The following is a 27,075-nucleotide window of genomic DNA, read 5'->3' as shown; positions in this document are numbered from 1 at the left end:
CCTAGAAGCAGGACCGCTGGTGCTGGCAAACGCAGACTCGGTGTGGGCTTGGGCAACAGCCTGACGCAAGTGGATCTGGCAGGCTGCGGGAGCTTTGGCAGGAGCCTGCTCATCAATGCGGTGTTGACGGTGCTCCCAAGGCTCCGGCTCATCCTTGTTCCTTAGCAACTGCCCTATTTGGGGGGAACTCTGAGTGCCGTGGGGAATCTGGCTTGGAAGCCCAGGCAAGACAGGAAGCACCCCCAGGTGACATGCAGTGTCTGTCCCCTCCCCCTGTAGCCCAGTCCCCTTATGCCGGCTGCTACATCCCGGGGCAAGGTGACCAGATTGGAAAACCTCCATGAGGCAGCTCAGCCACTCCACAGGTCTCAGGCAGCTTCCGGGCCCAAATGCTGCAGAGAGGCCCTGGCTACCCCTTTGGCCCCCAGACAAAAGCCCAGTTGCCATCTGTTGTCCTCTGAACCATCTAAGCAACAGAAATGGGATAAAGGGAAAAGAGACACCCAACAAAACACACAGGCTCTCAACACTTGGGCCCACGGCTAGCCACAGAAGGTTCCGTCCATACACAGGACACCACCAATGGAGTCCAGGACAGATGGGTCTTCCGTGGAATTCCACAGCCAACAAAGATGTTCTAGAAAGTTCTGCGATATGAACATTTGCTGGAGTTTTGTTCTTCCTCTGCTGTGACAACGTACCCTTTTATCTTCACAAAATTTATTTTGGGGATTTAAGAATCCCACCAGGGCCAGGCTTCTTGGCACCGAGGGCAGTGGAACTCGGGACTTGTATTATTAAAACTAACGTTCTCCTGCCCTGAGCACACCCAGTTTATAATGAATTACCCAATTAAATTAAGAAGGTGATGCGTTCTTCTTCCAGGAATATGTTGGCAATGACTTTGTCCCCACTGTTGTCCCCTAAACCCCTTCCAATGAAGTAAAGATGACCCAGGACACTGTGAGGCTAAGCGGTGGACAGGGGAGATTTCTCATTCTATCACCGTTATCATCTGCTGATAAGAAGGGAACTGGCAGAGTGTCCAGCCTCCCCCTGGGATGAGCATTCACTGCCAACAACCAGGACAAATGGTCTGTTGGATGGAACAGGATGAGGGATTGTCTGAGCTTCCAGGTCTTTCTGTAGCAACCTAGAGAGCCTGTGTCTCTGGCCCCTCGTGAACAGAAGGCAGCTGCCCACCTCATGTGACGCCAGCCTCCACCATCTTCCTCTCCCCGCAGGGGTTTCTGGAGCAGGGCCTGAGGGCCCTGGCACTGCAGGTGTGGTGGGGCCAGCTCACCCGGTGGGGAGAAACGGGTTCGCAGCCAAAAAGATCAGAACAGTAGGATCTGATGTGAAATGGTCAATGCCTAAGAAGAGGAAGAGGAGACGCAGATTTTTATTTCTAAAATGTGTAATCTGATCACGGGGCACTCCCTTGCTTTCACGGCTCCGTCAGATCTCGCCAGAAAGTGTCAACGATAGCATTGTGGGCCCCGTGTTCCACTCCCCACTCACATTCCAACCTCGTCTCTCCCTCCGTCCCTAAATAAATACTCTGCGCTTGGAAAAGTCACACTCTTTCACACTCCCTGCCTTGGCCCAGGCTGTTCCATCCTGGTATATTCCTTTCCAACTTTTCCCAGCTGGGTAAACTCATGCTCAGGCCTGGAGGCCCAGGCCAAGTGTCCTGACCTCGGGAAGCCTTCCGTCTGCCTTCTCGACCATTCCCCAGGAAGGCCGAGCTATGTCCATGGTAGCACTTCCCATGATTGGGGAGGCATTTTTTGATTTGCATGTCGGCATCCCCCATCGGCTTCTGAACAACCCAGGGTGGGGAAGGGTTTTGTCAGAGGAATGGCTGAATGAACGGCAGAGGTAAGGGAAAGGGACCCTGTCAATCGGAGGCAGAAGCAGGCTAAAAGCAACCCAGAACTTCTTTAAGAAGTGCAGATGCCGTGAATCTCAGGAGTCCCTCCTGCCCCTTAGATCTGGTGCACAGGTGTGTGGCGCGTGTGAGGGCCAGATACAGGCACGCTCCACCTCACTCTGAGACGAGAGATCCAAAAACTGATCCTGCCCAATGTTGTTCAGCAACAACAAAAAAGGAGCTGTTCGCCTGTTCATAAATACAATCTCTGGAAGAGATTCCTAAAATTACATCAGTAAATTTACCTTTCAGAATACTCAGTTTAAACCTAAGAGGGGAAAAGAACAACCCCACCCCAAACTGCCAACAATCGCCACTACATTAACAAACCCATCTCCTAGGACTTAAAGTGACACTGAGGAAAACACACTGTGTGGTAGGGGGCGACTGTGAGATGCCCTGGCTCAAAGTAAATGCCCTGTATAGTCTCCACCAGCTCCGGCTTCTGCACCTCCATGTGCAGCCACAGGTGCTTTCTGTGCCTCCCTGTGCCTCGGGGCTGGCCAGGGGTCCTTCAGTCCCCAGCCCCCCCGGGGAATACAGCATGCTGCTCCTGGCCTGGGCATCTCTCCTGTCTGCAATGCTAACTGGGTTTGCCCAGCAGCCTTCTCAAAAGTTGTGCTTGGGGAAGGCCATCTTTGGCAGGAAAACCCTGACCCTCTGACCTTGCCTTGTATGTATGTAGGGAGTCCAGAGAGATGCAGGTGGGGGAAGGAACTGCAGAGCCTGGAGCTAGATCTCAGCCACTACTGACCCAGGAGCCCCTGGGGCTGGCTTCTCTCCCCATTTCAGCTGTCTATTAAAGTCTTCTGCTATTCCAGATCATCCCAGTTCCTAAAGACTCTGAATCCCTCCAAGCCACCTTGTTCTTCTCCACCCTGCCTCACTCTGGGGACCTGGTGGGCTCCTGTCTCCAAGTCTACTATTGCCCCTGCTGCTGGGTTGAGCTGCTGTTTCTCATGAGGAGCAGCTTTCTTTTAGGATTTGCTGAATCTGAACCCTCATCTCCAAGGCTCTCCTTTTACTATGTAACTTTGAAAATCCAAATAAAAGCCTAGCAGTGTCTGAAATGTAGGGACACATTATAGGTAGAAATGTGTCACCCCTGAAGGTCCTAACTGCCGGTATCTGTGACTGTGGCCCTATTAGAAACAGGATCTTTGATTGAGTAGAGAGAAGTGATGGGAGGGGAGGGGAGGGGAAGGGGGGAATGGAAGGGCAGCAGAATAAAACAGACATTATTATTGCTGTGGGTATATACGTGACTGCATGATCAATGAGATTCTGCAACCTGTACACTCAGAAAAATGAGAAATTATATCCCATCTGATTCAAAAGTATGATATGTCAAGATCATTGTACTGTCATGTGTAACTAATTAAAACAAATAAATAAATAAATAAATAAAAAAGAAACAGGATCTTTGCAGATGTGACCAAGTTAAGTGGCATTCATACTGTATTAGGATGGGCCTTCATCCAATGACTGTGTCCTTACAAGGAGAGTCACAGAGACACAGAAGGAGAACACCATGTGTCAACAGAGGAAGAGAGAGTAAGGTGGCTACAAGCCAAGGAATGCCAAAGACTGACGGGCACACAGAAGCAAGGAAGAGGCAAGGAAGGTGCCTCCGGCCATTCAGAGCAGCCCAGCCCTGCAGCTGCTGACACCTTGACTTTGGCCGTCTAGTCTCTAGAACCGTGGGAGAATTCATTTCTGGTGCCTGAATCCACCCAGAGCTTGTGGTCATGTTATAACAGCCCCAGCAGCCTAATGCAGCCCAATAATCAGAAGGCAGTGAGGTTTTTTTTGTTTTTTTTTTTTCCTTAATTGATGCAACTTCTATGACATGAGTGATTTGTACCTGAATAGAACACATTTGCACCTTTGTTCAGCATTTACTGAGCAGCTAATATGTGCCAGAGGTTGTGCAAGGTATCAGGGCAACGAAAGAAGTTCTGCAAGAAGGACACCTGTGTAAACAGATGACTGTGACATAAGGCAGCAGGATTTACAAGCAGGAATGACGACTGGCATGCACTTGGTGTGGCGTGTGGACCTACTGAGAACCTGACCCTGTGCTGAGCATCCTGCACACATCCCCTCTCTTAATCCACAAGCCAGGCAATGAGGGGAGGCGCTGTGATTGCCCCTGCTTCCCCTGGGGGAACCAAGATGGCTGGGCTCTAACTGGGGCACTGAATGCACAGCCCACAGGGGCACTATGGGGCCCAGGAAGCTGGGAGCTTGCTTCCAACTTGGGGTGCCTGGGGAAGCGTACATAGGCAGGAAGGTCATATAAATTTGAAAGTGCCTCTGTGGAGTTTTTGCAGCAGTCCAAACAGATAGACCACAGACAGAGCACTAAGAGATGATGATGATGATGATGAAGATGATGATGATGAAGATGCCTGTCCATCATGAGGCCCTAAGGAGCAGGACCAGGGCTCCTGACATATCCACAGTGAAGGCAGCCGCCACTCCCAGGACCTGGCACCCCTCTGTCTGCGTGCCTGTGCAGGAAGGGGGTGTAAAGGTTTTTATTTCCTTCTCTATATTCATTTGAATTTTGCAAATTAGTCATAGAAAATATCACCACCCACATTATTACTCTGGCTAATGCTTTGTCACCCCTAGTGTGTCCTGGTCACAGTTCCCATCACTGCACGTGTGTCATTGTGGCTTATCCCCTGCCGCCCCATGGGGTAGATCTCACTGAGGCCCAGAGAGACGGGGAGAACCACCTCCACCAGAGCTGGACTCCACCCCAGACCACCAGCCCTGCGCTGGAAGCACCTCGCTATAGTAACCCCGGGGTGCTGGTGCCAGTTTTAAACGAACGATGATGAAAGCACCTCCGCCCAGTGTGACATCAGGAGCACACACATTATGTCCCTCTGTCTTCTGCACAGCTTTGTACACATTTGCACTTTTTTCCCCCTCTGCCCATTTTTAATATGCTGGAATGAGCTAAAAATATAACATATAACATATAAAAATAATGATATTCTCATGCTTGTCTACTCTGGCAGGGAAACTTCCCTATTAGGACAAACCAAGGGGTTGCAGTTTCAGCCAAGAGTGAAAAGATTAGAGCTAGCAAAGGACAGAAAGGGAACTGGCTGCCAGGCTAGGGAGTGACCCCCTGTGTCCCTCACAGGCTCTGGGAAGAGTGAGGGAGAAAGAGGGGGAAGAGGAGAGGGGGGAAGGGGATGGGGGAGAGGAGGAAGGGGGTTGGAAACTAGAAGGGAGAAGGAAAGGAGGAGGGAGGGGGAGGAGAGAGGGGGAGGGGAAGAGGGAGGGGGAGGAGGGGGAAAGAGAATGACCACAACACTGACATGTTGGATCAGTGTTGTGTCCTCAGGGTCAGCCTGAGGACACCAAGGGCACCCACATGGCCCTGAGCTTCACATTCACAAGGACCCTGCACAAACATGTCCCTCAGGTTAGAGATCCGGCCATTTAAGGCGGCCATTACTGTAGGTCAACAATTGTCAGCCACTGGAAGTTGGATCCAGTTTGGTCAGTTATGCAACACTGAAAGTGTTCACCATAAAATGCAAAATAAAGCATCCCTTATGTCGCCTCCCTTTTTCCTTATCTCTCCCTTCCCTCTTTACTTCTTCCTCCTACCCTCTTTCACTCACCTCCCTTCTTCCCCTTTACCTTCCTCCCTCTTCCTCCTCTTCTTTTTAAAGAGTCTGTGTTAAGAGTCTGCTGCAGAGGGGGGCTGGGGTTGTGGCTCAGCAGTAGGGTGCTTGCCTAGCACATGTGAGGCCCTGGGTTCGATCCTCAGCACCACGTAAAAATAAATCAATGAAATAAAGGTATTGTGTCCAACTACAGCTAAAAGTATATACATTAATAAAAAGGGTCTGCTATGGCTGGCAGGTGGCTTGATGGGTCCCCCAGGAGTTTGAGGGTTGGAAGCTTGGTCCTCAGTGTAGTGATGTTGGGGGCAGGGAACCTTTAAGAACTGGGCCTGAGTGTGAGGTCCTAGGTATTTGGGAAGGCTGTCCTCAGGGGAGATTAATCCTCTTATGGGACCTCAGTCCTGAGACAGTGGGTTGTTATACAAGAGTGAGACTGACCCCAAGTATTTTAGACTTCCTGTCTTATCATGTAATTTCTCTCTCTCACACATGCTCCTACCACGGTGTCATCTTCCATGTTGGGATGCAGCCAAAGGGCCCCTCACCACATCAAGTGCCATGCTCTTGAATTGCCAAAACTATGAACTAAATAACCCTCTTTTCTTTATGAACTATCTAGCCCCAGATATTTTGTTATAGCAATACAAAATGGACTAATAAAAGTCTAACTTTTAATCTTACTCATCCCTTGAAAGCACTTCATATGGAAGAGTCAAACTGCCATGTGAGCATGCATGTGTACATGTGGGATGTGGAAGGAAAGAAATGGCACATCCTCTTCTGGTGTCCAAGCCTGAGATAACATAATAGGACAACGGGCTTCTCCTGCCCAAAGAAGCTCTTGCTGTCACTGTGAGGTCCAGGCTGCTGCTCAGAGGCTGCTCCAAAGTCACATGCAAGGGTCCCTGCTTTGCCCCAACAGGAGGGGAAATGGAAAAGACTGGCAAGCAACCCCCAGTGGCTGCCTGGGCCCCAAACCTTGGGCTCAACATTCTACACAGCATGTGCCTGGATTTTCCAATACTGGAGCTCTTGACAACAGACATGTTCTTGTTGTAATTTCTAGGTTCTAATGACCTTGGGCAGCCTGACTGCCTACCTGGAACTCAGATGTACCAAGGAAGAGAATGACCCAGAAGGCAGGGTGTGCGCATGCCTTTGGCTAGGACACCACGCACACCAGCTGGGCTCAGATCTGGGCTCTGCCACTCACAAGCCGCCTGAGCAGGGGCAGGTCTTTCAATCAAAGCCCCATGTTCTCACCTGTGCAAGGAGGCGGCCCTGGCAGCAGGGGTCTCATGGTTTAAAGCAGACAGGGGTAGGAAGTGCTCAGCACGGAGCCTTGGACACCTAGTAGAAAGTACCCAATCTACTTGAAGGCTATGAGAAACACTTGCTCTACAGACACGAAATATCTGCGATGGGGAATCAGGTGCCGTGGAAATGGCAGCGAGCAGTCATTTCCAGCCAGGAGATCCCTTCCCGCTGCAGAGACACCCCTCAGCCCCACTCCAAGCCCCAAAGAGGAAGAGGTGAATGGAGTCGCAGACAGAGGCAGCACTGCTCTCCTTTGACACCTTGATTTATAACAATGAAAACGCCAAGCTTTTAGGCACGGAGCCAGCAGGGAAGCTGGACTGTTTTCCTTCAGGGCGCCCCCAATTCCCAGGGCAAAACTTAGAACCTGGGGGGGATGCGAGGCACCACACCATCTGCCGCTTTCAGACAGTGCAATTAGCAAGAAGTGCTCTTCCCTCTTAGTGGGACTCTGCATTAAGTCAGGGTTAATTAATTGCCACATTAAAGGAAAGCACCTTTAGCATTTCAATGACATAATCATATGCAATTACGATCATATAAAGGCACACTTTATAATTAAAGATGTCTTCACTTCCTGAAATGTGTAATCCTTATGTCTTCAATTCCAAAGAGGTTGGCAGACAGAAGGCACTAAATATAGATCAGGGTCTACTATTTAAATCAGCTTTTAATTCTCCTTTCAATATGAACGGTAAACCAGAACAAAAGCTTACCGTTATGATGACTGTAAGTCTTTATGTCTATGAGGCTAAATATTCAGCCACAAAAAGATTTGAACAGAAACGGTCAACAATTACAGGCCTAAAGTGGTTCTCCTAAATGGCGATAGCTCTGCCCCAGAAGCACTTGAACCACTTGTCCAGGAATGCATTAAAACTCACCCCAACTGTCTCTGGCAATTACGCCGTATTTTCACTTAACCAAGCATTCTGTTTTATCTCTGTGACTCAGAAATGAAAATAGGCTTTCTTGTGATTAGAGAAGCTTCCCATCAAATTGCAAACACCACGCACCAAACACTGTTCAAAATACCCAGCCCAGAATGGACAGGTCAGTCTTCACAACCGGCCCGAGATGGGCACTCTAAGGATCCCTAGGTTGTACTTGGGGACACTGAGACAAGGGAACCTTAAAAATCATGTGTCCATGCCCCGACTGCTCAGGAAAGGTCCTCCTGACCGAACTGCAAACCAGAAGGGAGAAAACAGACTTTCTAGACTTGAACACTCCTTATGTCCCCGGAGCAAGTCAATGTCAGAGAAGCCCCGCGACCTCCTGACTTCTAATTCCTGTGGCTAGTGAGATTCTTCAACCAACTGCAGGTAAAAGACAGAGAGAAAATAAAACCCGACCCACAGAAACCTCCAAAAGGCTCCAGAGAAGGGAGAGGGCTCCTCCTAACAGGTCTTGTTAGGAACGGCCCTAGGGGCCCCCTCTTTAATCTTCTAACTTGATTCATGAAGCACCACTATCTGCTTTCATCCCCGGAATAGGAAAGGGACCCCCGCCCCCAGGCAGGCTCCTGCAAGGTCAAGGGTTTACCTTGTCATAGTAGTATCGCAGCGCTCTGCTCAGCTTGTCGTAGTTCATGTTTGTCTTGTTTTTGCGGAGTCCCCACAGCTTGGCCACTTCTTCTGCTTTGAGGAGCTTGAATTCACCATCGTTGGAGGTCCAGCAGATCAGATGCTCGTGTTTCTGGTCCAGCAGCAACTGCAACAGGAACTGCCACAGCGTGATTGCACTCTCCATACCTGGGGGGAGAGGAGGCCAGGTCAGGGGCCACCCGGCCGGCAGGGGACAGAGGCTGCAGGATGCCCGCCTCCTCCAGAGAGACTAAGAGAAAGCCGCCTTCCCTCCCACCCCACCCGGAACCCCATCGGAACCCCACTCGGAACCCGGTGCTTTCTGGCTGCATTTTTTTTTTTTTTAAATTTTGTTTGTTCTTTTCAGTTATCCATGACAGCAGGGATTTCTTTCAATATATTCCTACAAACATGGAATATTATCTCTGCAATTTTGTAAGCAACTTTGATCCAGAAGTACAGGGAAACCCTTGACCCTGGGATTCCACTACACACATCCCAGCAAGGAGCAGCAGGGCACTGAGACTGATGTGGAAAACAATGAGCGAAATGAGCACATGTGGAATGAGCCGCCGAGGTCTTCCTGACTTAGCGCCAGTGGCTGCTCCTGCCCATGCTGCCAGATCCTTTGTTGACCTGTCTCTAACCAGTTATGTGCTGAAATGCGGTATATGTGCTAAGTGCATTTATACAGGGGCCCCTAGGCCCTCTGTCACAGCCCTGGATGTGACTGTCCCCTCCTACAACATGCTGAGCTTCCAGAAGAAGGGACTCTGCACTGCCACTCTGTCCTGCTGCAATCTCATAACACAGCGCAAGGCCCGAGCGTAGCCTGTGCCACCAGCAGATGCCGTAGAACTGAAGAACCAGTCCTGGCCAACGGAAGCCTTCCCCGGCACTTGTCCCGTTCGCAGGTACACACGTGGAGAAGTGCTTTCTCCCACTGGGAGAAGAAACACTAAAAAAAAAAAAAAGGCTTTGCTTTGACGATGGAGGAGAGTCTGTAGGTGCTGTTCCTTCTTCCTAAAATGCTGTTCCCTTGCTTCAGAGCCTGGTGAGAATCTACTGGTCCATCCCGACCCAGCTCCTGGGGGACCTGCTAGAGTCGCTCAACTCCTGTTCCTGGAGGATATTCGTTAACGATCAGTACTGGTCCTAAAATAATTACGAAAACAACAATAATGACCCATTTGTTTGATCCTTGTTTGCTTAATTAGGAAGTAGGAAATGGCTGGGCCGGCCTCAAGGACTTCACTGTGGGTCAGCTGTCGGGCGCGGATTCTTCAAGAGCCCTCAGTTTTGATCTGTGCAGGATGGACTGACGTCTCAGCGCTGGGCCAAGGAAACCAGGGCAAGACCAGAGGGCAGAAATCTGGCTTCCGGAACGGAAAACGCACCAGAGAGGAGTCAAGCCTGACACAGACGAGGGACCGTCCTCTACTAAAGCAAGGGGACAGTGAGGTCCTCAGGAAAGTCCAGGGGACAGCAGTGGGCAGCAGAAAGAAAGATGCCTGACTCTGGGAGGTCTGGCAGCCAGAAAATGGCCTTGGAAGGGTTGTCTGTTGTAATTGATTTTTATTGGTGTATTACAGCCACACAGAGGGACATGTTCACACACACACACACACACACACACGCACAATAAAATGTGATCCTCCTGCTGGGCGCAGTGGTGCACACCTATAATCCCAGCGGCTCAGGAGGCTGAGGCAGGAGGACTGTGAGTTCAAAGCCAGCCTCAGCAAAAGCGAGGCATTAAGCAATTCGGAGAGACCCTGTCCCTAAATAAAATACCAAATAGGGCTGGGGATGGGGCTCAGTGGGTGAGTGCCCCTGAGTTCAATCCCTGGTACCAAAAAGAAAAAATAAAACTGTGGTCCTCCCAGCACGGGAGGGTTACTTGTATCCATCATCAACGCCACAACTCCCCACTCACCCGAGACAGGGACGACAATCGTCCTTCTCCCTCTGCACACAGGGATGGACGTGAAAATACCCAGTCACCCCATAAGCGCGCGTTTCCTTATTTCCTGTATTTTTATGTGGCGTTGAGAATCGAACCTGGACCCGTCTATGCTAGGCGAGCGCTCCACCCACCGCTGAGCCACAATCCCAGCCCTCTGCATGGTATTTTTAAGGGAGTTTATTCCTTTATCCAAGTCAACATTCGCCACAGTGGTCATTCGGTCCACCTGACAGTAAATCACTCCACTGTGGCTCAGAGCTACCCCCCGGGTCCGGTCAGGCCGACTGCTGGGCTCCAGCTCTGAATGCAGTCCGCCCTGCTGATGATCCGCAAGGGGCCACGCGTGTTCTTCGTCACTGGCACTAAGAATCGCTGACCGTTGCCTCGGCCGAACACGCCAGGCTGAGCTTTTAAATACCTTTGAAACTTCAGGGCATGCTCGGAGGAACTCACCTGAAAGGGCAGAAAGCTGCCCGCGGGCTTGGGATGTGGGAGAAAGGAGGTGCTGGGTGGGAACGTGGTCAGCCACAGCCCCCTCTCCACCTTTAACCGACAGGGACCATCAAGTTCCCAGTGGGACAGGAGGCAACAGAAACACTGATGCAAATGTTTGACCCTGTGCTTCCCCCCGCCAGGCCTCCCTGGAGCTCTGGGAGTTCCTCAAGGTGTTCCAACACTGTGGATTAGAGCCCGCAGGGAAGGCTCTTCCCCCCTTCCCAGGGTCAAGCTGCTGCGCGGTACCACACACGACAGTGGACGTGGGACTTTCTTCCCACCATGCTAATATCCAGGCTTGGCCACAGGCCTTGACTTGGCCAATGGACAGTTGGGTATGTGTAGCACCATCCTCATTCGGAGCCAAGGTCTGAAAAGTGGCACTATTCCTCCAGAGTTGTGTGAAGCTGCTGACCCAGAATGAGACCATGGAGCCGGCCTGAGCTGAACCCAAAGCCTGGAGCCCAGTTTTACCAACGCAGCATGTAAAGCAGTCCCCCTGAGGCTGACTGGTGAGAAAAATAAATGCCACCGTAAGCCAATGATTCTTGGGACCATTTGTTACGCAGTACTGTGACAGCCAAAGCTGACTGTTACAACACCCAGCCCATTTGATCCTCCCTTCACGGGGTGCCAATATCTTCACACTCCTGAGCTCACGTTCACAAGGCTGAAGTGTGTCCAGACTCGTAAAAGTATGCTCCCAGATGTGGGGGCATGGGGTCTGGGGGAAAGGAGGTGCTTGTTTCAACACTGTGACTGGGGAGGATGCCCTTCTTATCCGTATCTCTACTCAGAGGCCCCAAGTGGGCTGAGCGGCAGCCAGGGATGCTAAGGCCACAGCCTGAGGCCAAGACAGAAGGGAAGTGGGGAAGGAAAAAGGAGGCGCCCAAGAGCAGAAGGGGAACAGGCAGAGGAGGGCATGGTGAGCTTCAGGACCCCCTGCTTCCGGGGCTCCCCTGCCTGGATGAGAGGAAGTGGGCCCAGAAGAGGGGGAACCAGGAGTCACAGAGCAGCCCCTGACAACTCTCAGGCCCCAGCAGGGCTCGGGTGGTGGCTGGGGGCCTGGGGGCTCACTGGAGGATTATTCAGAGGGGCTGACAGTGAGACTCAGCTCCACCGGAGGTGACTCGGGGAACAGGCCCCAGGTGTCTGCCGCGGCCTGCCCAGTGCAAGGGCCTGTTCTGCTCCGGAGCTGTCTTCGGCCTCTCCTCGACCCCCCTCAGTGAGTCAGGGGCGATGACCGTCCAGTCACATAAAGCTCCTCTGTGGGAAGTCCCGCCATGCATCACTCTGAGACCCATCTCAGCGGTCCCCTTGAGCTGATCACCCTATCTGCAAAGATGGGGCACTCCTTCCTGCTCCCAGCAGAAGGCATTCTGGGAGGCCAGGGTGGCCCTGGGCAGCTCTGTCCCTACACCTCCCTGGCCAGAGCCATCTGTGTGATTAAAGATGGGTGCTAGGAGGGCAGGGCACAGTGGGCAGCAGGCCACCAGCTGACCACCGGGCTCCTGTCCTCTCCCTCTGAGGGAACAGACTGTGTTTCTTTGACATCTAGTTCCACTGTTGATTCTAATGATGATGAAACTGAGTTTCATAATTTACTGTTGTTTTCACACATGATCACACGTTCTGTTCGATCACACCTCTGCCAGCTGTGAATTCTGCCCTCTAGGTTGTTGGGAAAGAAAAGAAGTTTCCACACTGTGACTGGGGAGGATGCCCTTCTTCTCCGGCGAACACTGTCCACGTGAGCAAATCCATCTGAAAAAAAAATGATGTTTCTCCTAAATTAATCCCTCAACGCCTGCAATCCTTAAGGAACTCTGAGATCTTAACACACGAGTACAATAAAGTCACATTTATCTGGAAGCCACTATAAAGGAATGTAATTCAGACCACCTCCTGTGGCACCAATGAATAAAATGTCCAAGAGAGCTGTTGAACTCGAGACTTACATGTGACGCACTATTATGTCAACGGAGGCCTGCAGTTAAGAGATTTCATGAGCTTAAATTCATTTAGTTCACTGCCCGAGATGCCCAGCTTAAAATCTGTAGAACAAATGAAAGAAGCTTTAAAAAATGCTTCCCAAATAATTTCCTTTGGGCCTTTAAATGAACACGTATTCACTCACACATTAACGGGGTTCAGTGTGTCTCAACACATGCACACAGCACACAGTGATCAACGGGGTGACTGGAATTTCCCTCTCATCTCGGTTTATGGTGGGGGCATTTGAGCACCTCACACAGGTCTTCATAAAATACACACTAGGTTGTTGTGAGTGACAGTCAGCTTTGGGCTGTAGAGCCCCCGAATTTATTCCCTCCCTCCATCCGTGTTTCGGCCCCCCTCATCCAGCCTTCTTTTTTCCACACCCCCAGCCTTCCCAATCTCGCCATTCTACATCCAGGTCAAGATTTCTTCATTTCTACATTTGCCCAAATGAACTCTTTTTTCCTAATTAGAAAATGTTTTTCTTTCCCTTCCTCTTCCTCTGTCCAGACCTGATTTTGAAGGCAGGAAATTTTATCAAGTTTTTTTTTTTTTTTTTTAGGTACCAGGGATTGAACTCAGGGGCACTCAATCCCTGAGCCACACCCCCAGCCCTACTTTGGATTTTATTTAGAGACAGGGTCTCACTGAGTTGCTTAGCGCCTTGCCCTTGCTGAGGCTGGCTTTGAACTCGCGATCCTCCTGCCTCAGCCTCCCCAGCCGCTGGATGGCAGATGTGTGCTAGGTGCCCCGCATTGCCATTCTTTATGGAAATCGAGCCCTGCACTTTCCTATGAGGGAGCATCAATCCACTTTAAAAGGCACACGGTTCCTACAGGAAGAGAAGCCCCCTCTTTTCTGACTTCCTCTGGCCTCACCTCCACCTGTTCCTGCAGGGCCTTTCTGTCTCTAAACGGCCTCTCGACAGCTCTACTGGAGCTGACCACAGATGAGGGCACAGCAGTTGGCCTGGACCCCTCTCCACTCCCACCCCTCTCTCCCAGAGCAACGCTGCCTGCTCTCAGCCCCCGCCTCCCCCCTTCTCCTTGCTATTCGTCAGCTTTTCGTCACTATGACAAATACCTGAGAAAAACGACTTAGAGGAGGGAGATTTATTTGGGCTCATGGTTTCAGAAGTTTTCAGCTGCTTCCAAGGCAGAGGGACAAAGAGAAGGGGGGGAAGTGCAGAGGGGCAGGCCAGTGACAAGAGAGAGTTCCAAGGGCACGTCCTCAGTGACCGGCTCTCCCCAGCCACTGATGAGGTGAGAGTCCTACAACGGTCACTTCCTCAGGACACTCAGACACTCAACCATTGAGCCACTTCCCCAGCCCTTTTTAGATTTTAATTTTGAGGCAGGGTCTCACTCAGTTGCTTAGGGCCTCACTAAGTTGCTGAGGCTGGCCTTGAACTTGCAATCCTCCTGCCTCAGCCTCCCAAGCCACTGGCTTGTCCAGTGCTGGACAGAAAATGGAGAAACGTGAAACTTTACACACTGTTGGTGGGAATGTAAATGAGCATAAACACTACAGGAAACCCATGGAGGATCCTCCAAAAATTAAAAATAGAACTATCATACAACTCAGCCATCCCACCGCTGGGTACAAACCCAAAGGAAATGAAATCAGTGTGTCAAAAGGACATCTTCCCTTGCCGGTTTATTGCAGCACTATTCACAACAGCCCAAGATCTACAATCTCCCTAAACGCCCCAATCTGCAGATGAACAGACAGACAACGTGGTATATGTACACAATGGAGTACTACGCAGTTCTAAAAAAGTGAAACCCTGTCATGTGTGATACGAAGGATAGACCCAGAGCACATTATGTCCAGTGAAATAAGCAGAAAGACCAACACTGCATGATCCTAGTCACAGGAGAAATCTAGACAAAGTCAGTCTCACAAAAGTGAAGTAGCACAGTGGTGAGCAGAGGCTGGGGAGGACAGGGGCAGGGAGGGGCACTCGGTTGCAGGTAACAGGAGGAACAAATTCTGGTGCCCTACTACACAGCCGGGCACTGCAGACAACAACAATGTATTGTATATTTCCAAAACGCTGGAAGGGGATGTTGGATGTTTTACCACAAAGAAATGGTAAATGTTGGATGCGATGCATATACTAATTATCCTGACTCAATCATCCCACAGCTAGGCCTGTATCAAAACATCACACTCTGCCTCATAAATATGTACGATTATGATGTCAAGTAATTAAAATAATAAAATAACTTGTCAAGTTTGAATCATATACAGACCACCTTTAAAAGAGCGGGGAAACTGACAAGTGCTCCCTATTATAATTTTTATTATAGTCTCCCTTAAATATAAACAACAAAACGGATATGAAGCTTCTCAAGATGATTTGCTTTTTGTTTTGGTTTTTTTTTTTTTTTTGGGGGGGGGGTACCAGGGACTGAACTCAGGGACACTCAGACACTCAACCATTGAACCACATCCCCAGCCCTTTTTTTAGTTTTTAATTTTGAGTCAGGGTCTCACTCAGTTGCTTAGGGCCTCACTCCTGGGGGCTTCTGTCCCTCTAGAGTTTACAGTTTGGTAAAAGAAGCAGATCGTGAGCAGCACGTCTGATGAACTTAACTATATATGTGGGAAGATAAGGGCTACGGAAAAGCGAAACCAGAGCCAGGTAAGGGGCCAGGAGACCAGGGCACGCCCGCAGAGGGTGGCAGAGGTATCCAGGTGGTCATCAAAGGCCTCATTGAGAAGGTAAGAGAGGAAAAATTCCTGTGTTAAAAAAAATAATAATTTTCAGAAGGTTGTAAAAGCATGGCTGCCGCACAGACATAAAAATGAACACGTGTCAAAGATGGTATTTTACCCATTAGCCATCAAGGGAACCGGCAGATGTTATAATGGGTTCAGGAAAGAATTTGAATAATAGAGGCATTTATAGATTAGAATTGCTGAAAAAATATGCTAATGGAGACAAAACTGAGGTTGGGAGGGGAGTCAACGAAACACTGTGAGACAGAACAGAATTTGCATATCTACAGAAAAGAACTATTTTGCTCCCAGTTCTCTATAATTAACAAGGTTGTAAAATAGCTTCCAGGAAATCAGAATTATATCAGGGGTCTAGACAATGCAGAGTCTAGACATGGCAATAGTTTTGGGGGTTTTGTTTTTAACTAAAACATTATTTTTTATATATCTGGAAAGTGAGAGAAGGAACTACTTTTGTCTATCAGAAAGGCTGCTTACTGAACAACCAATAAAAAACAAAAAAAAAGAAAGGCTGCTTAGTGGATAAGAACAGATTCTGGAGCCAGACCGTATGGGTTCAAATGCAAGCACTAGTCTCATCTGGCTGTTGGTCTTTGGGGAAGGTACTTAACCTCTCTGTGCCTCAGTAGCCTCAAGGGCAAGATAAGGAGAGTGATGAAAGTATCTCCTTTACAACGTTGGTGTAGGGATCACAGAAGTTACTGATACTCTGTACCTGGTACACAGTGAGCGCTACTTAGATGTTAACTGCTACTACTGTTTAAGAAACAAGGAGCCCTCTTCATAGAGCAGGCTGATATCACGTGGCCTTCACCTGGCTCACAGGCATCATTCAGAAACTGTATCCAATGTGGTTCTTTGTTCATTGGCCAAAGACCCCGATACGGGCACCAAGCACCCAGGAGAACTCTGAACAGCATGGCGCCTGCTGTGTGTTTACCAGGTGCCCTCGTGTGTGCTTCTGTTTATTTTTTCAGACTATCAACAGAAATGAAAACACAGTTGTAAATTCTTGCAGATAATACAGATTCCAGGGCGCCTGTTCCCTGGCTCCAGCCTAAGCAGCTCTGGTGAAGGTGCTGCACCTGGCCTCAGTGGGACGCGGTGGGGGTCCCACTGTCCCTGGGGCTAGCTCTGCTCCCATTCATCTTGTCCCCTGAAAGGGGCCAGGGAGCAAGTGGATGAGACGGTTGGATCAGAAAGAAAAGATGACAAGGGCCAGCGATGATTAGGAAGGATTCGGGGAGGCAGTTGCAAGGGCAACAGGCAGAGAAGTGGGGAGGTGGCCCACAGTCAAGAGGTGGTACCCCTGGCCCCAGAGGGGACATTTCTGCAGATTCTAAGTGATTGTTTTCTGCCTTCTGTGTTTAAACCTCCTGGATTCATTCTTTAATCTGGACACAGTCTCAAAGTGAAAGATGCTACAAACAGAACATGGTGTGTTGTCCCAGTGTCCCTCTCTGCCTACAGGAGCTCTGCTGGGTCACATGACACTAGCTCATCCTCAGGTGGCCCACCCCTCTGGCTCTTAGGAGTCGCGCTCCTCTTCTTGGAGGTGGGTCTCCTCCTGTCCGCCACTAGGTGGCGCCCGACGTCCTAATGTGCTTTGGCTGCACAGAATCCTTAGGCGAAGTGGGGTTTTCGCTTCCATTCTCAGATGTGGAAATACCCACCTATTTGTTTTTCTATTGATGGCAACCTAGCACTTCTCCTTGCATGTTCCGGGGTTTCATTTTTCAAGTTTCACTGGGGTGGGGCTGAGGAGACAGAATGATCATCTTTGATTTTCTTAAATTTTTATGTTGCGAAAAACTAATAAAAATTAACCAATTAAAAAGAAAAGAAAAATTAGTTATGAGAGTCCCCAAGAAAGGAAGAATATTCCTGTGCAAATACACAGAGTAGGTGCTCAGGAAGCATGTGTGGTTTTATTTATTAAAACTTGCAGGGTTAGTAAAATGAGGAGTCTGAGCTCTCCTGCTAAAAACCTACCAACTTTGTAGTTTAAGCATCTACATGTTTCTTAACCACTATGTTATCACTGTCCAAGAAAAAGCGCAGAAACCACTTTGTATTATAAAACAGACCACACTGGAACCAAGGAACTGGAAGAAAATATTTTGTATTATGTGGAGTTCGCAATAACTAAGCACAGAAAAACCTTAAGGCATTGAGTCAATAAGGATAACTTGATAAATAAAGCAGCCCTTACAAGTTCAGAGTTCTTTTTGTTATAAATAACAAAAAGTCTGTGAGATGAAGCTAAGATTATTAAAATTTATTTTCAAAAAGCATTGTAATTATTGTCCATGATCACATGTAAAATATATATATATGCATGAGACCAAGTTCATGTCCCCCAAAGCTTTTCCATTAATTAAAAAAAAAATTGTATTCTCCTCTGTTCTGTAAATATCTACAGATTGTTCATTTTTTAATGAACAATGGGAATAGGAAAAAAGGAGTAGATACACACTGGTCCTTCTATGGATGTACCCTTTATAATTTGCATTGTCTTTTAAATAACGCTTTCAAATGAGGAAAGAGAGACCTCTCAGAAGAAATCACTGACTACCACTGTCATAACACAATATATAATTTCCTGTGTGTATGAACCATCCCTCTCTCCTTCTTTTTTTTAATTTTTTTTCATCTTTCATACATTTGATTCAAGTGAGTTATGCACTTCCATTTTTACCCCAAATACAAATTGCAGAATCACATCAGTTACACATTCACAATGTTTACATGATGCCATATTAGTGACTGTTGTATTCTGCTGCCTTTCCTATCCCCTACTATCCCCCCTCCCCTCCCCTCCCCTCTCTCCTTCTGACGCTGGGTTGTTTCTGGGTAAATTAGAAGCAGTTCCGTTAGTTCACTGGTGACCTTTATATGGGTGAGTTTTCTCTGGAAAAGTAAATGGATGGTTACACCGACTCCTGCTGAGAAAGTATCTTTGGGCCCTTCTGACTTCCTCGGGCACCCTGAGATTCATGCCCCTTCCCACCCCCACCCCTACCCCTACCCCCTGCACAACCCAACCCTATATTATCCCACATTTTCAGAGAAAGCCCACATCAGGATGGGCAAGGGCCTATTCTCAGTCCAGGTTTCCTCACCAGGTACCTCTTTGATCTCTAAACTTGGCAGGTTCCCCAAATTTCTTAAGGTTCCTGATATAGAGTTTATTCTTCCTGGGATTGGAGAAGAAGAGATACTCCATCTGCAGAGTAAAGAAATAACTGATTGTTCCAGAAGCATGCACCTGTTTGTGCCTCAAAGATGCAAGTCATTTAAATAAGATGGCGTGTGGGGAAAGTCAGAAGAGTGCCCTGTACGGCCCGTGTCATTACTTTGCCTTCACATTGCCTTCCTATCTGCCTGATGGCAGCTTCCAACAAGGTTCCACAGCTGGGGCTAAGCTGGAGCTAAACTGGAGCTATTTATGTATTTATTGGGTACCAGGGATTGAACTCAGGGGCACTCAACCACTGCCACATCCCCAGCCCTATTTTTGTATTTTATTTAGAGACAGTCTCACTGAGTTGCTCAGCACCTCTCCGTTGCTGAGTCTGGCTTTGAACTTGAGATCCTCCTGCCTCTGCCTCCGGAAACACTGGGATTGGGCATGTGCCACCGCGCCCAGCTGGAGCTGTTTATTTTTAATCCATCAGCATCACCCAGCATATTCCAAAACAACACTGACATACAGCAGGTGCTCTATAAAACGGAGTGCAGTGAGTCAATTACTTTGGACTTCAACTTCTTTACCCTTACAGCGGGACTGCACAATCTGACTCCTCAAATGAACTAAAGCGCCTGGAAGTTTAGTAATTTCCCCCCTCAGAACAAAGATGGACTCGCCCACTTCCCCACTGGCTCTGATGGCCAGAGCCCTGCATGTCCCCACCTGGATCGCAAGGTAGAGTGTGAGAGATGTCACCATGAACATACACACTCCATTCAATCTCTTATTTGAAAATATCAGGTGAAGATGTTATGGGGGCAGTTAAAGGAACACAAGCCTGCCAGATCAAAGCAGCCAGCAGGTCACCCAGGATTCCATTCTGGCCACTTGGTTAACCACATCCACCTCCCCCATTCACCAGTGTGCCCAGGAAACAGATTTATAAGGCCTGGTCACTGCAGGGAAAATCTTTTCAAGTAACCCACCGCATGAGGGTCTCCCGTGGAAGAGCAGGCCCGTGAGAAGGCTTTTTCTTTAAGCAGATGGGTTGTAACTTCCCAGCTGTTTTTTGGATGAAATCCTGAACATTCGCTTTTTCTGCAGGGGCTTTTGTTGTCCCCGTTGTTGGCATGAAACTTTTCTGGCTTGAAGCACATCCCCCTCCAGCTCTCGGACTTGGTGACATTAAGCTTCCTCTTCTTCTGCAGGTTGCAGGCAGGAAACTGGAAAATGGGCCACAGGAAACCTGGCCTCCCACATCTGTCCCACTTTGTAACTGCAGCTCTGGTTTCATTTGCTCTTGTGTGTCAGCTGTTTTAACCCTCAACAGGACAGCCAAACCCTGCTTTCTCAAAGATCACTGATGTGCTTAACTGTCCGAGAGAGCTCTGAGGATTTCTGGCCTCCCCAAAGGACTTGACCATATGAATTCAACAGGGGAAAAAAAAAAAAAAAAAAAAAACCCTAAGCAGATTCTCCTAAAGTCATTTGGATCAAGAGAGCATGGAACTAGGAACAGGATAGCATTATATATATAAAATATAAAAATACTAGTGGTCCAAGGCTGCCTGATGGATTTTAATTGGCTACGTTCGGATAGATAACATGAAAATAAGCTGTGATCATACCTCATTATATGATCCTACCTCAATCTCATTATGATACTATTGCAAAATGTTTCCTAACTATCACCACAATTAGGTTGAACTATATGAAATTACAGTTTTTAAGACCAACAATCTTAACACTTAACCTAAAATATGTAATCCTACACATAGAACAGATGTGTGTGTGCCTACACACACAGACATACACACTCAGTCACAACCCCAGAGCAGGATCTTCTTCGTGTATTTGGTTCCTGGATCCTTTTGAGAATGTAAGAGAGGGGGGGAAATGTGTGTATATATACAGACACAATCAATGTATCAGTCAAGAGCCCTGTTCTAAGGAAATGTCAGTTCTAGCCTCTACCAACACCAATACTGAGATTCTGTGGAATTCTCAAGGCTCAGACCAAAAAAAAAAAAAAAAAAATCCACTCCCATAGAAGCTTTTCCTTTTTAACGTTGACATGTAATGACCTTGTAAGTACCAGGCATGGTGCTGAGTGCTTGATACATGCCACCTAAATTTCAGGCTCTTAGTTCACTAGGCCATGAGGAAGCCAGGACTTAAAACGTGAAAGCAGACACTCGGCCCCAGGAAGGAGAAAGACAGAGCGACACACATCCAGGAGCATCCGACTCTCAAGTCCACATTCATGATCACCACGCATCCCCCGTGGAGGATTCCCTTCTTATATGCACGGCCACTGCTACTCAAGAGAGGTCTCCTGCTAACGTCAAATCCAATGCAACATTCCCACTAAGGATCCAGCAAGGAAATATCCTTGTTCCTCCCTGGGTTTGCCTCATCTGTGACTCCAATGACTCTGATTGAGTTCTGTTTCAAGAAAGAACCTTTGAACTGATCCCTGCCACTTCTTTCTGACCAATTTCCTCTGTTGGAAGACGTGAATGCCGGTTTAGATAGGCCAGGTGCGCCCCACATGAGATGATCGGCATTGGCTCTTGAGGACAAGAGATGCTAAGGATTCTAGAACTCAGTTCCTCCTCAGGTGCAGAGACAGCGGTCCTTCCACTGGGCGTCTACACACGGGACAGTGGAATCATCAGGGAGCTCATAGGTACCTAAGGGAGCAAGCCTGACCCCTGAGAAGGGCCTGAAACCCATGGGCGTGTCCTGTCACTCTGAAATGAATCATGACCACCACTCCACGTGGGAAGGAGGCCATGCTGAGAACCCCACTGAAACTGGGCGACAGCACCTGGATGGCACCCAGCCCCCGGCGGGGCCTCAGCAACTTTCCTGGGAAAAGAAACACCTCAAAGAAAGGCCTGTCCCAGGTTCCAAGAAAGTGGTGTCCGAGAAACCAGGCTGCCTGGCCAGCCAGTGAAACTTATGAAAATCTTGCCAACTGTCCTGAAATCCAAGCCTTAATGAGTTCCCCAATCTCCAGTACTAACCTCTCCATCCCATAATACTCTTGACTCGTATGTTTTGGAGGCCTTTGCTTGAATGGAAAAATCTTTTGCCCATTTTCTGTACTATTAACATTAATAAAACTGAATCTGTGCATTCAGGGGGAAAGGGGGAAGTTTTACACATTCTCACGCTGCCCAAGCCTCAGCGTTTGTGCCATCCGAAGCAGAGGGGTCTGCTTCTCTCCTTGAGGTCTTCTTGCTTGAAAAAGGGCAAATCAGGCCAGCCCCAGTCCTCTCCTTACATACTAGCAAATCGTTTTTAAGATTAAAAGTATTTGAAAGTAAAAAATATGTAATCTAGGCTAGAGATGTAGGAGTGGTAGAAAGCTGGCCTAGCATGAGATCCCCAGCTCCGCAAAGCAAATAAACAAAGGAATCCTTTTGATCTATACATTGTGGAAATGATTTTTGAAATAAGAATGGAAGACTGTCTTCAGCTCCAAATAAAGCCTTAACAGAGATTTTTTTTTTCTCCCTTAATATCTATGGTTATCTTACCAGTGAAAAGGTATTTACTTAGAAATTTTAAGATGGCTTTACAAAAGTCAAAATAAAGGCAATCTCACATCCCACTTCCACAAGAAGGAAACCATAATCTTTTAGATAAACTTGAAAGCTGGTAAAACTGGTAAAGAAGCTGGTAAAACTCAAAATATACCCTCGGTGCAACGAGAACACTTCTGTATGATACAGAATGATGGTGGTTTTTCCACATTCAGAAACTGAGACATTTCCTGCCAGAGCATCCTCCAAACTCTTCTATTGTGTAGAAACTGTAAAATCTTTCTAAATCAGGACTTCCTCCTATTATGCTTCAGAGGCGTCTTTCTGGGAAGGGTAGATCCAAGGCAAAAGGTAGGAATTCCTGCAGCACCACCCAGTGGAAACATTAGAAGAAAGGGGGGGGAAAGATAAAGTGTGTTTCAAGAAAGAAAAGTCATGTCTCCGCTCCTCTGGTCTCTGCTTCTTTGCATCCATGGTGAGTCTGCAATGGTTTCTGCCTACAAGTGTACACACCCGGGGCCACACCTGGGTCAGGAAGGATGGCACAACCCTGGGAGGAAGAAGTCCCAGGTGGGGTCAGGTGTGAGCTGTGACTCTGTCCCTTCCTTTCAGAAGGATCCCCGAGGGACCCTGGGGATCAGGAAGTCTGCACAGCTGTGCTCAGTACCCGAGTCCTGGTGCAGCAATGGGCGGGGGTTTCCTGGCAGAGGTACCCAAACATCTGTGCGCCTTCCTCTTCCCCTGGCCCGGCTGCACCTGGTCTGAGCCACCTTTAACATCTGCAGTGATTATAGCGATACCCCAGGTGGGAGGATTATAGAGCCTCCCCCACCCATCCCCATGGCTCAGACCTCCAGCTCCCCCCAAAGCCTTCCTCCAGAATGAGAATCACTTCTGCCCCTGTCTTTCTAAGGCCACTGTGGGTCCCACAGTCAACCCACGGGTTGGTTGTTTGCCTCCACTTCGTTTCTTGTCACCACCAAAACACGTCTCTCTTCACCAGCGCCTTCTCATGCGTGCATGACACATCAGGCTACAACTTCTAGGGGAATGGATGGAGCAATAGGAACCCTTGACCTTCTCCTTCTATCCTTGCTTCATAGAAAGCCCTGGCAAAGGAGAAGGACACGCTCTTCCCCGAAAAACCTGGAACTATCTTGCTTCTCCACAGAACTTAAAATAATAAAGTTTCACTTCTTCAGTCATTTCAGGATGGCAAAGTCACTAAGAAATCAACCCTCCTGGAAAACTTTCCTTTCCCTCTTCCTGGAGTAAATTCCTTGAACCCATTTTAATTTCTTTTTTAAAAATGGTACAGAGATATAGAAAAGGACATTAGTTAGCTAATCCTGACATGGTATAGAAGTGTCTGATCAGGGTTAAAACTTCACAACACAGCATATTCGGACACAGATAATTTACAAAGGGCTATTAGAATTATAAATTTGTTTCTTTTTCTGAAATCAAACACTTGCCAACATATGTTCCTGGTTCCTGATAATGTCAAGATTTAGCTGGTTAATCACAGACATCGGCTGGTCTTTGGGTCCTGCTACATATATAGTATTCTCACACACAAAAAAAATGGTGATGAACTACTGGTATTTGTGAACAAAGGGTCACCAGTGACATCAGGTTTACAGATTTTTTTTTAATATTTATTTTTTAGTTGTAGTTGAAATCAATGCCTTTACTTCACTTATTTATTTTTATGTGGTGCTGAGGATTGAACCCAGGGTCTCGCACGTGCAAGGCGAGCACTCTGAGCCATGACCCCAGCCCCACGTTTAGAGATTTTTGAGAAGCACAAAGCGGCCCCAGCAGAGGTGGTTACCTAGGCCACGAACTGGACTCTTCTGAGCCCGAGACTACGGTCACTTCAGCTCACTGCTTTTCTCTGGTGTTCTTCTCACAGCAAAACTTGTTCATGGTTTAGGAAACGCAAATTCTAGGCATGAACATTCATACATAAATTGGGTATGATAATATATTCACTTTGGAGGAGATCTATTTAAAAAAAAAAATAACAAGAGTCTGCAGTCCTCAATGTATCATCACCTGCTCATGTGGTGGACACGTGTGGGGATCTGCTGCATCTCAAGTCCCAGAGGTGGTGACTGCCCTCCATAGTGCTGCTCCCCCCGGATGCAGATGTTCCTCACATTTTCATACGTCAACATGAGGTCTAGCTACAGATGACAGCTCTGGTGCCAAAGGCAGAGGGCTCTCCCTTCGAAATCTAAGTAACTTCTCACAAAGTTCTTTTGCACATGAAGTGAACATATAATGGTGTTAAGGTAAGAGAGCAGGCAAAGGGCCTCTGGTGTTTCACTGAATGTCTATTTAAAACCCCGCCTGACTTGTAGACAAACCACAGTAAGTGGCACGCATTTAAAATATCTTGGTGTGCTGGTGGATGCTGTTGTTTCTAAGAAAACGGCTGCAAAAATGCACAGTGAATGATTTCAAAACTAAACCATCTTCTCCCGCGCTTCCTACTTAAAATCTCTTTTTTTTTTTCATGAATCACCAAGATGCACTGAATATGTGAACGAAAGCATGTTAAATCTGTCACCAAGTGGCTGCCACGGGCTCCTTTACGCATGTGAGATGAATGCTGCTGCACAAAACAACGGAGAGGAGAAAGCCTGGGCGTGGAGCATCAGACCCGGGGCCCCAGCAACCTCATTACCCTTGCATCCCACACAGGAATCTGCCCTCTACTGACTTGGCCAGGCCCTTTTGGAAATGCCACATACAACCTTTTTCCTCTTTCCTAGCTGTTCAGCATGAATATATTAACAAAATAACAGCCAGACATGAATTGAGATGATTTCCCCTCCAGCTTGGTAAAGAAAATATTAGGTAAAGTATTTGAATCATGAGGTGCACGTATGATATGCTGCATCAAGGTCTTAAAACTGCTACTTTCTTCAAGACAATTTACTAAGTCTTAATATTTCGGTTAGAAACAACAACGGAGGAAGTGGCAAAGGCCAAAGGATACTGCTCTTGTGGTTCAGCTCTGATTTAAACCAAAGCACAGCAATGGCCTTTGTTGAAAGCAGTGACTCCAAGCCTTAGAGGGGTACACTTGGGTCACTTGGTTTGATTCAAGATATCTTCCAACGTCATCTTTATTTTAAGACATTTTTAACATTCTTCCAAGTGCTCCACTGACCCACATATCAAAACTGCAGAGCTGGGGAGTAATAGTAAGTAATAGTAAGGAGTAATTAAGGGAGCTCAGTAGTATGTCAAGAAGCTGACATCTGTTTTTACCTTCACCATCAGATGAAGGCAAAAGATGCAGTCCATCCAGCCGTGCAAGCCAGGCATCCAGCGCAGATGTGAACACACCTCTGCAGTTAGAGGTATGTTTTTAAAGAATAGAAAAAAGATGCCATCCAATGCCTTCTGGTCTAAACAACCAGTATCTGGGGTCTGGCTTAGAAAATAGGCAGGGACACTAGGAGAAATCACTTCCCTACGTAATGCTCGTGAATTCTGGATTCCAGAGGATTTCAAGTTCAAGATCACACCGGGAAACCAAGGCAGGGCAACTCACACAGTCTTTCAAATAGTGCTAAATGGCTTTAGGTGGCTTCTTTGTATGTTCATAATAGGACTTGATGAAATTATCAGGAATCTAAACTTTCTCGTTTCCTGAAAATCATATAATTAATTCAGGTTCTCGCCTGACTTCTCACAATGAAACAATGATCCTTCTGGGTGGAGAAGCTCTGTAAACACTTTAGGCACCCAACCTCTGTACTAGGGCTCAAATCTACATGGGCAGAGGCTCTGTACAGAGCAGCAGCAGAGACCGAGGCCACACATTGTCCCCTTTTCATATCTAGGCGTCCCTCTTGCAGCCTTTATTCACAGGCACACACATGCGACACATGTACACACACACACACACACACACACACACACATCTTCCACACCGATCTCTTTCACCTTAACACACTCCAACTTTTGATGTACTTTCCTGGTGTTAGGAAATTGTCCTAAAATCAACACCAGCTTTTCTTGTCCAGGGTACTGCTTAAGGGAGTGTCCGATCGTTCTGGGCCTCAGTTTTATCAACTCTGAGGATGATGATCACCTACAGGCACAGCAGGGCCGAATCCCCAAGTCAGCCAGGAGCATACCTGGGAATGAATCCCTGGGCTTATCCTGCTGTTTCTGCTGTGTTGACCACATTCTTCTAGTTCAGTGTAAGGGGACAAGTCTGCTTACCCCATACATTCTGGTTAATCGAGATTTGACTGCTCCTTGGCAAAACCCAGGTGAAATTAATCAGTAGAACTATCATTCTTTCACCAACATCAATTTGGATATTTAGTCCTTCATCTTTTCATCATCACACAAACAGAGACTTTATTTTAAAACTCAATTAGAAACGTCATTAACCTCAAAAAGTTAAGGACAAAACTTCACACATATTTTTTTTTTTTTTTGTATAAGTGAAGAAGGGAACTATGAATATTGTGGAACTCAACCCTGATGATCCAAGGTCACTATGAATACTCACTTCACTGAAGTCTTCAATAAAGGACTAAGGATAGCTACTTTAGATTGATTCATTCTGACATGGACAAAACTTCTTCCAAGCTACAGTCTTCCTATGATGAC

The 27,075-nt window shown here is 47.7% G+C and overlaps 1 protein-coding gene across 1 annotated transcript in view; it reads right to left on the bottom strand.

Annotated features, from left to right (window-relative positions):
- The window catches only part of Elk3 (ETS transcription factor ELK3), a 64,415-nt gene that overhangs the window by 29,492 nt on the left and 7,848 nt on the right, over window positions 1–27,075 (bottom strand). Inside the window, exon 2 of the mRNA XM_076854968.2 lies at window positions 8,449–8,657. Within this exon, the coding sequence (XP_076711083.2) occupies window positions 8,449–8,655 (207 nt within the window). The 5' untranslated portion in view covers window positions 8,656–8,657. The remainder of the gene's footprint in view (window positions 1–8,448; window positions 8,658–27,075) is intronic.

Source organism: Callospermophilus lateralis, chromosome 4 (assembly GCF_048772815.1).
Source record: "Callospermophilus lateralis isolate mCalLat2 chromosome 4, mCalLat2.hap1, whole genome shotgun sequence".
NCBI lineage: Eukaryota > Metazoa > Chordata > Mammalia > Rodentia > Sciuridae > Callospermophilus > Callospermophilus lateralis.
This window is presented reverse-complemented; position numbering and strand designations above follow the sequence as displayed.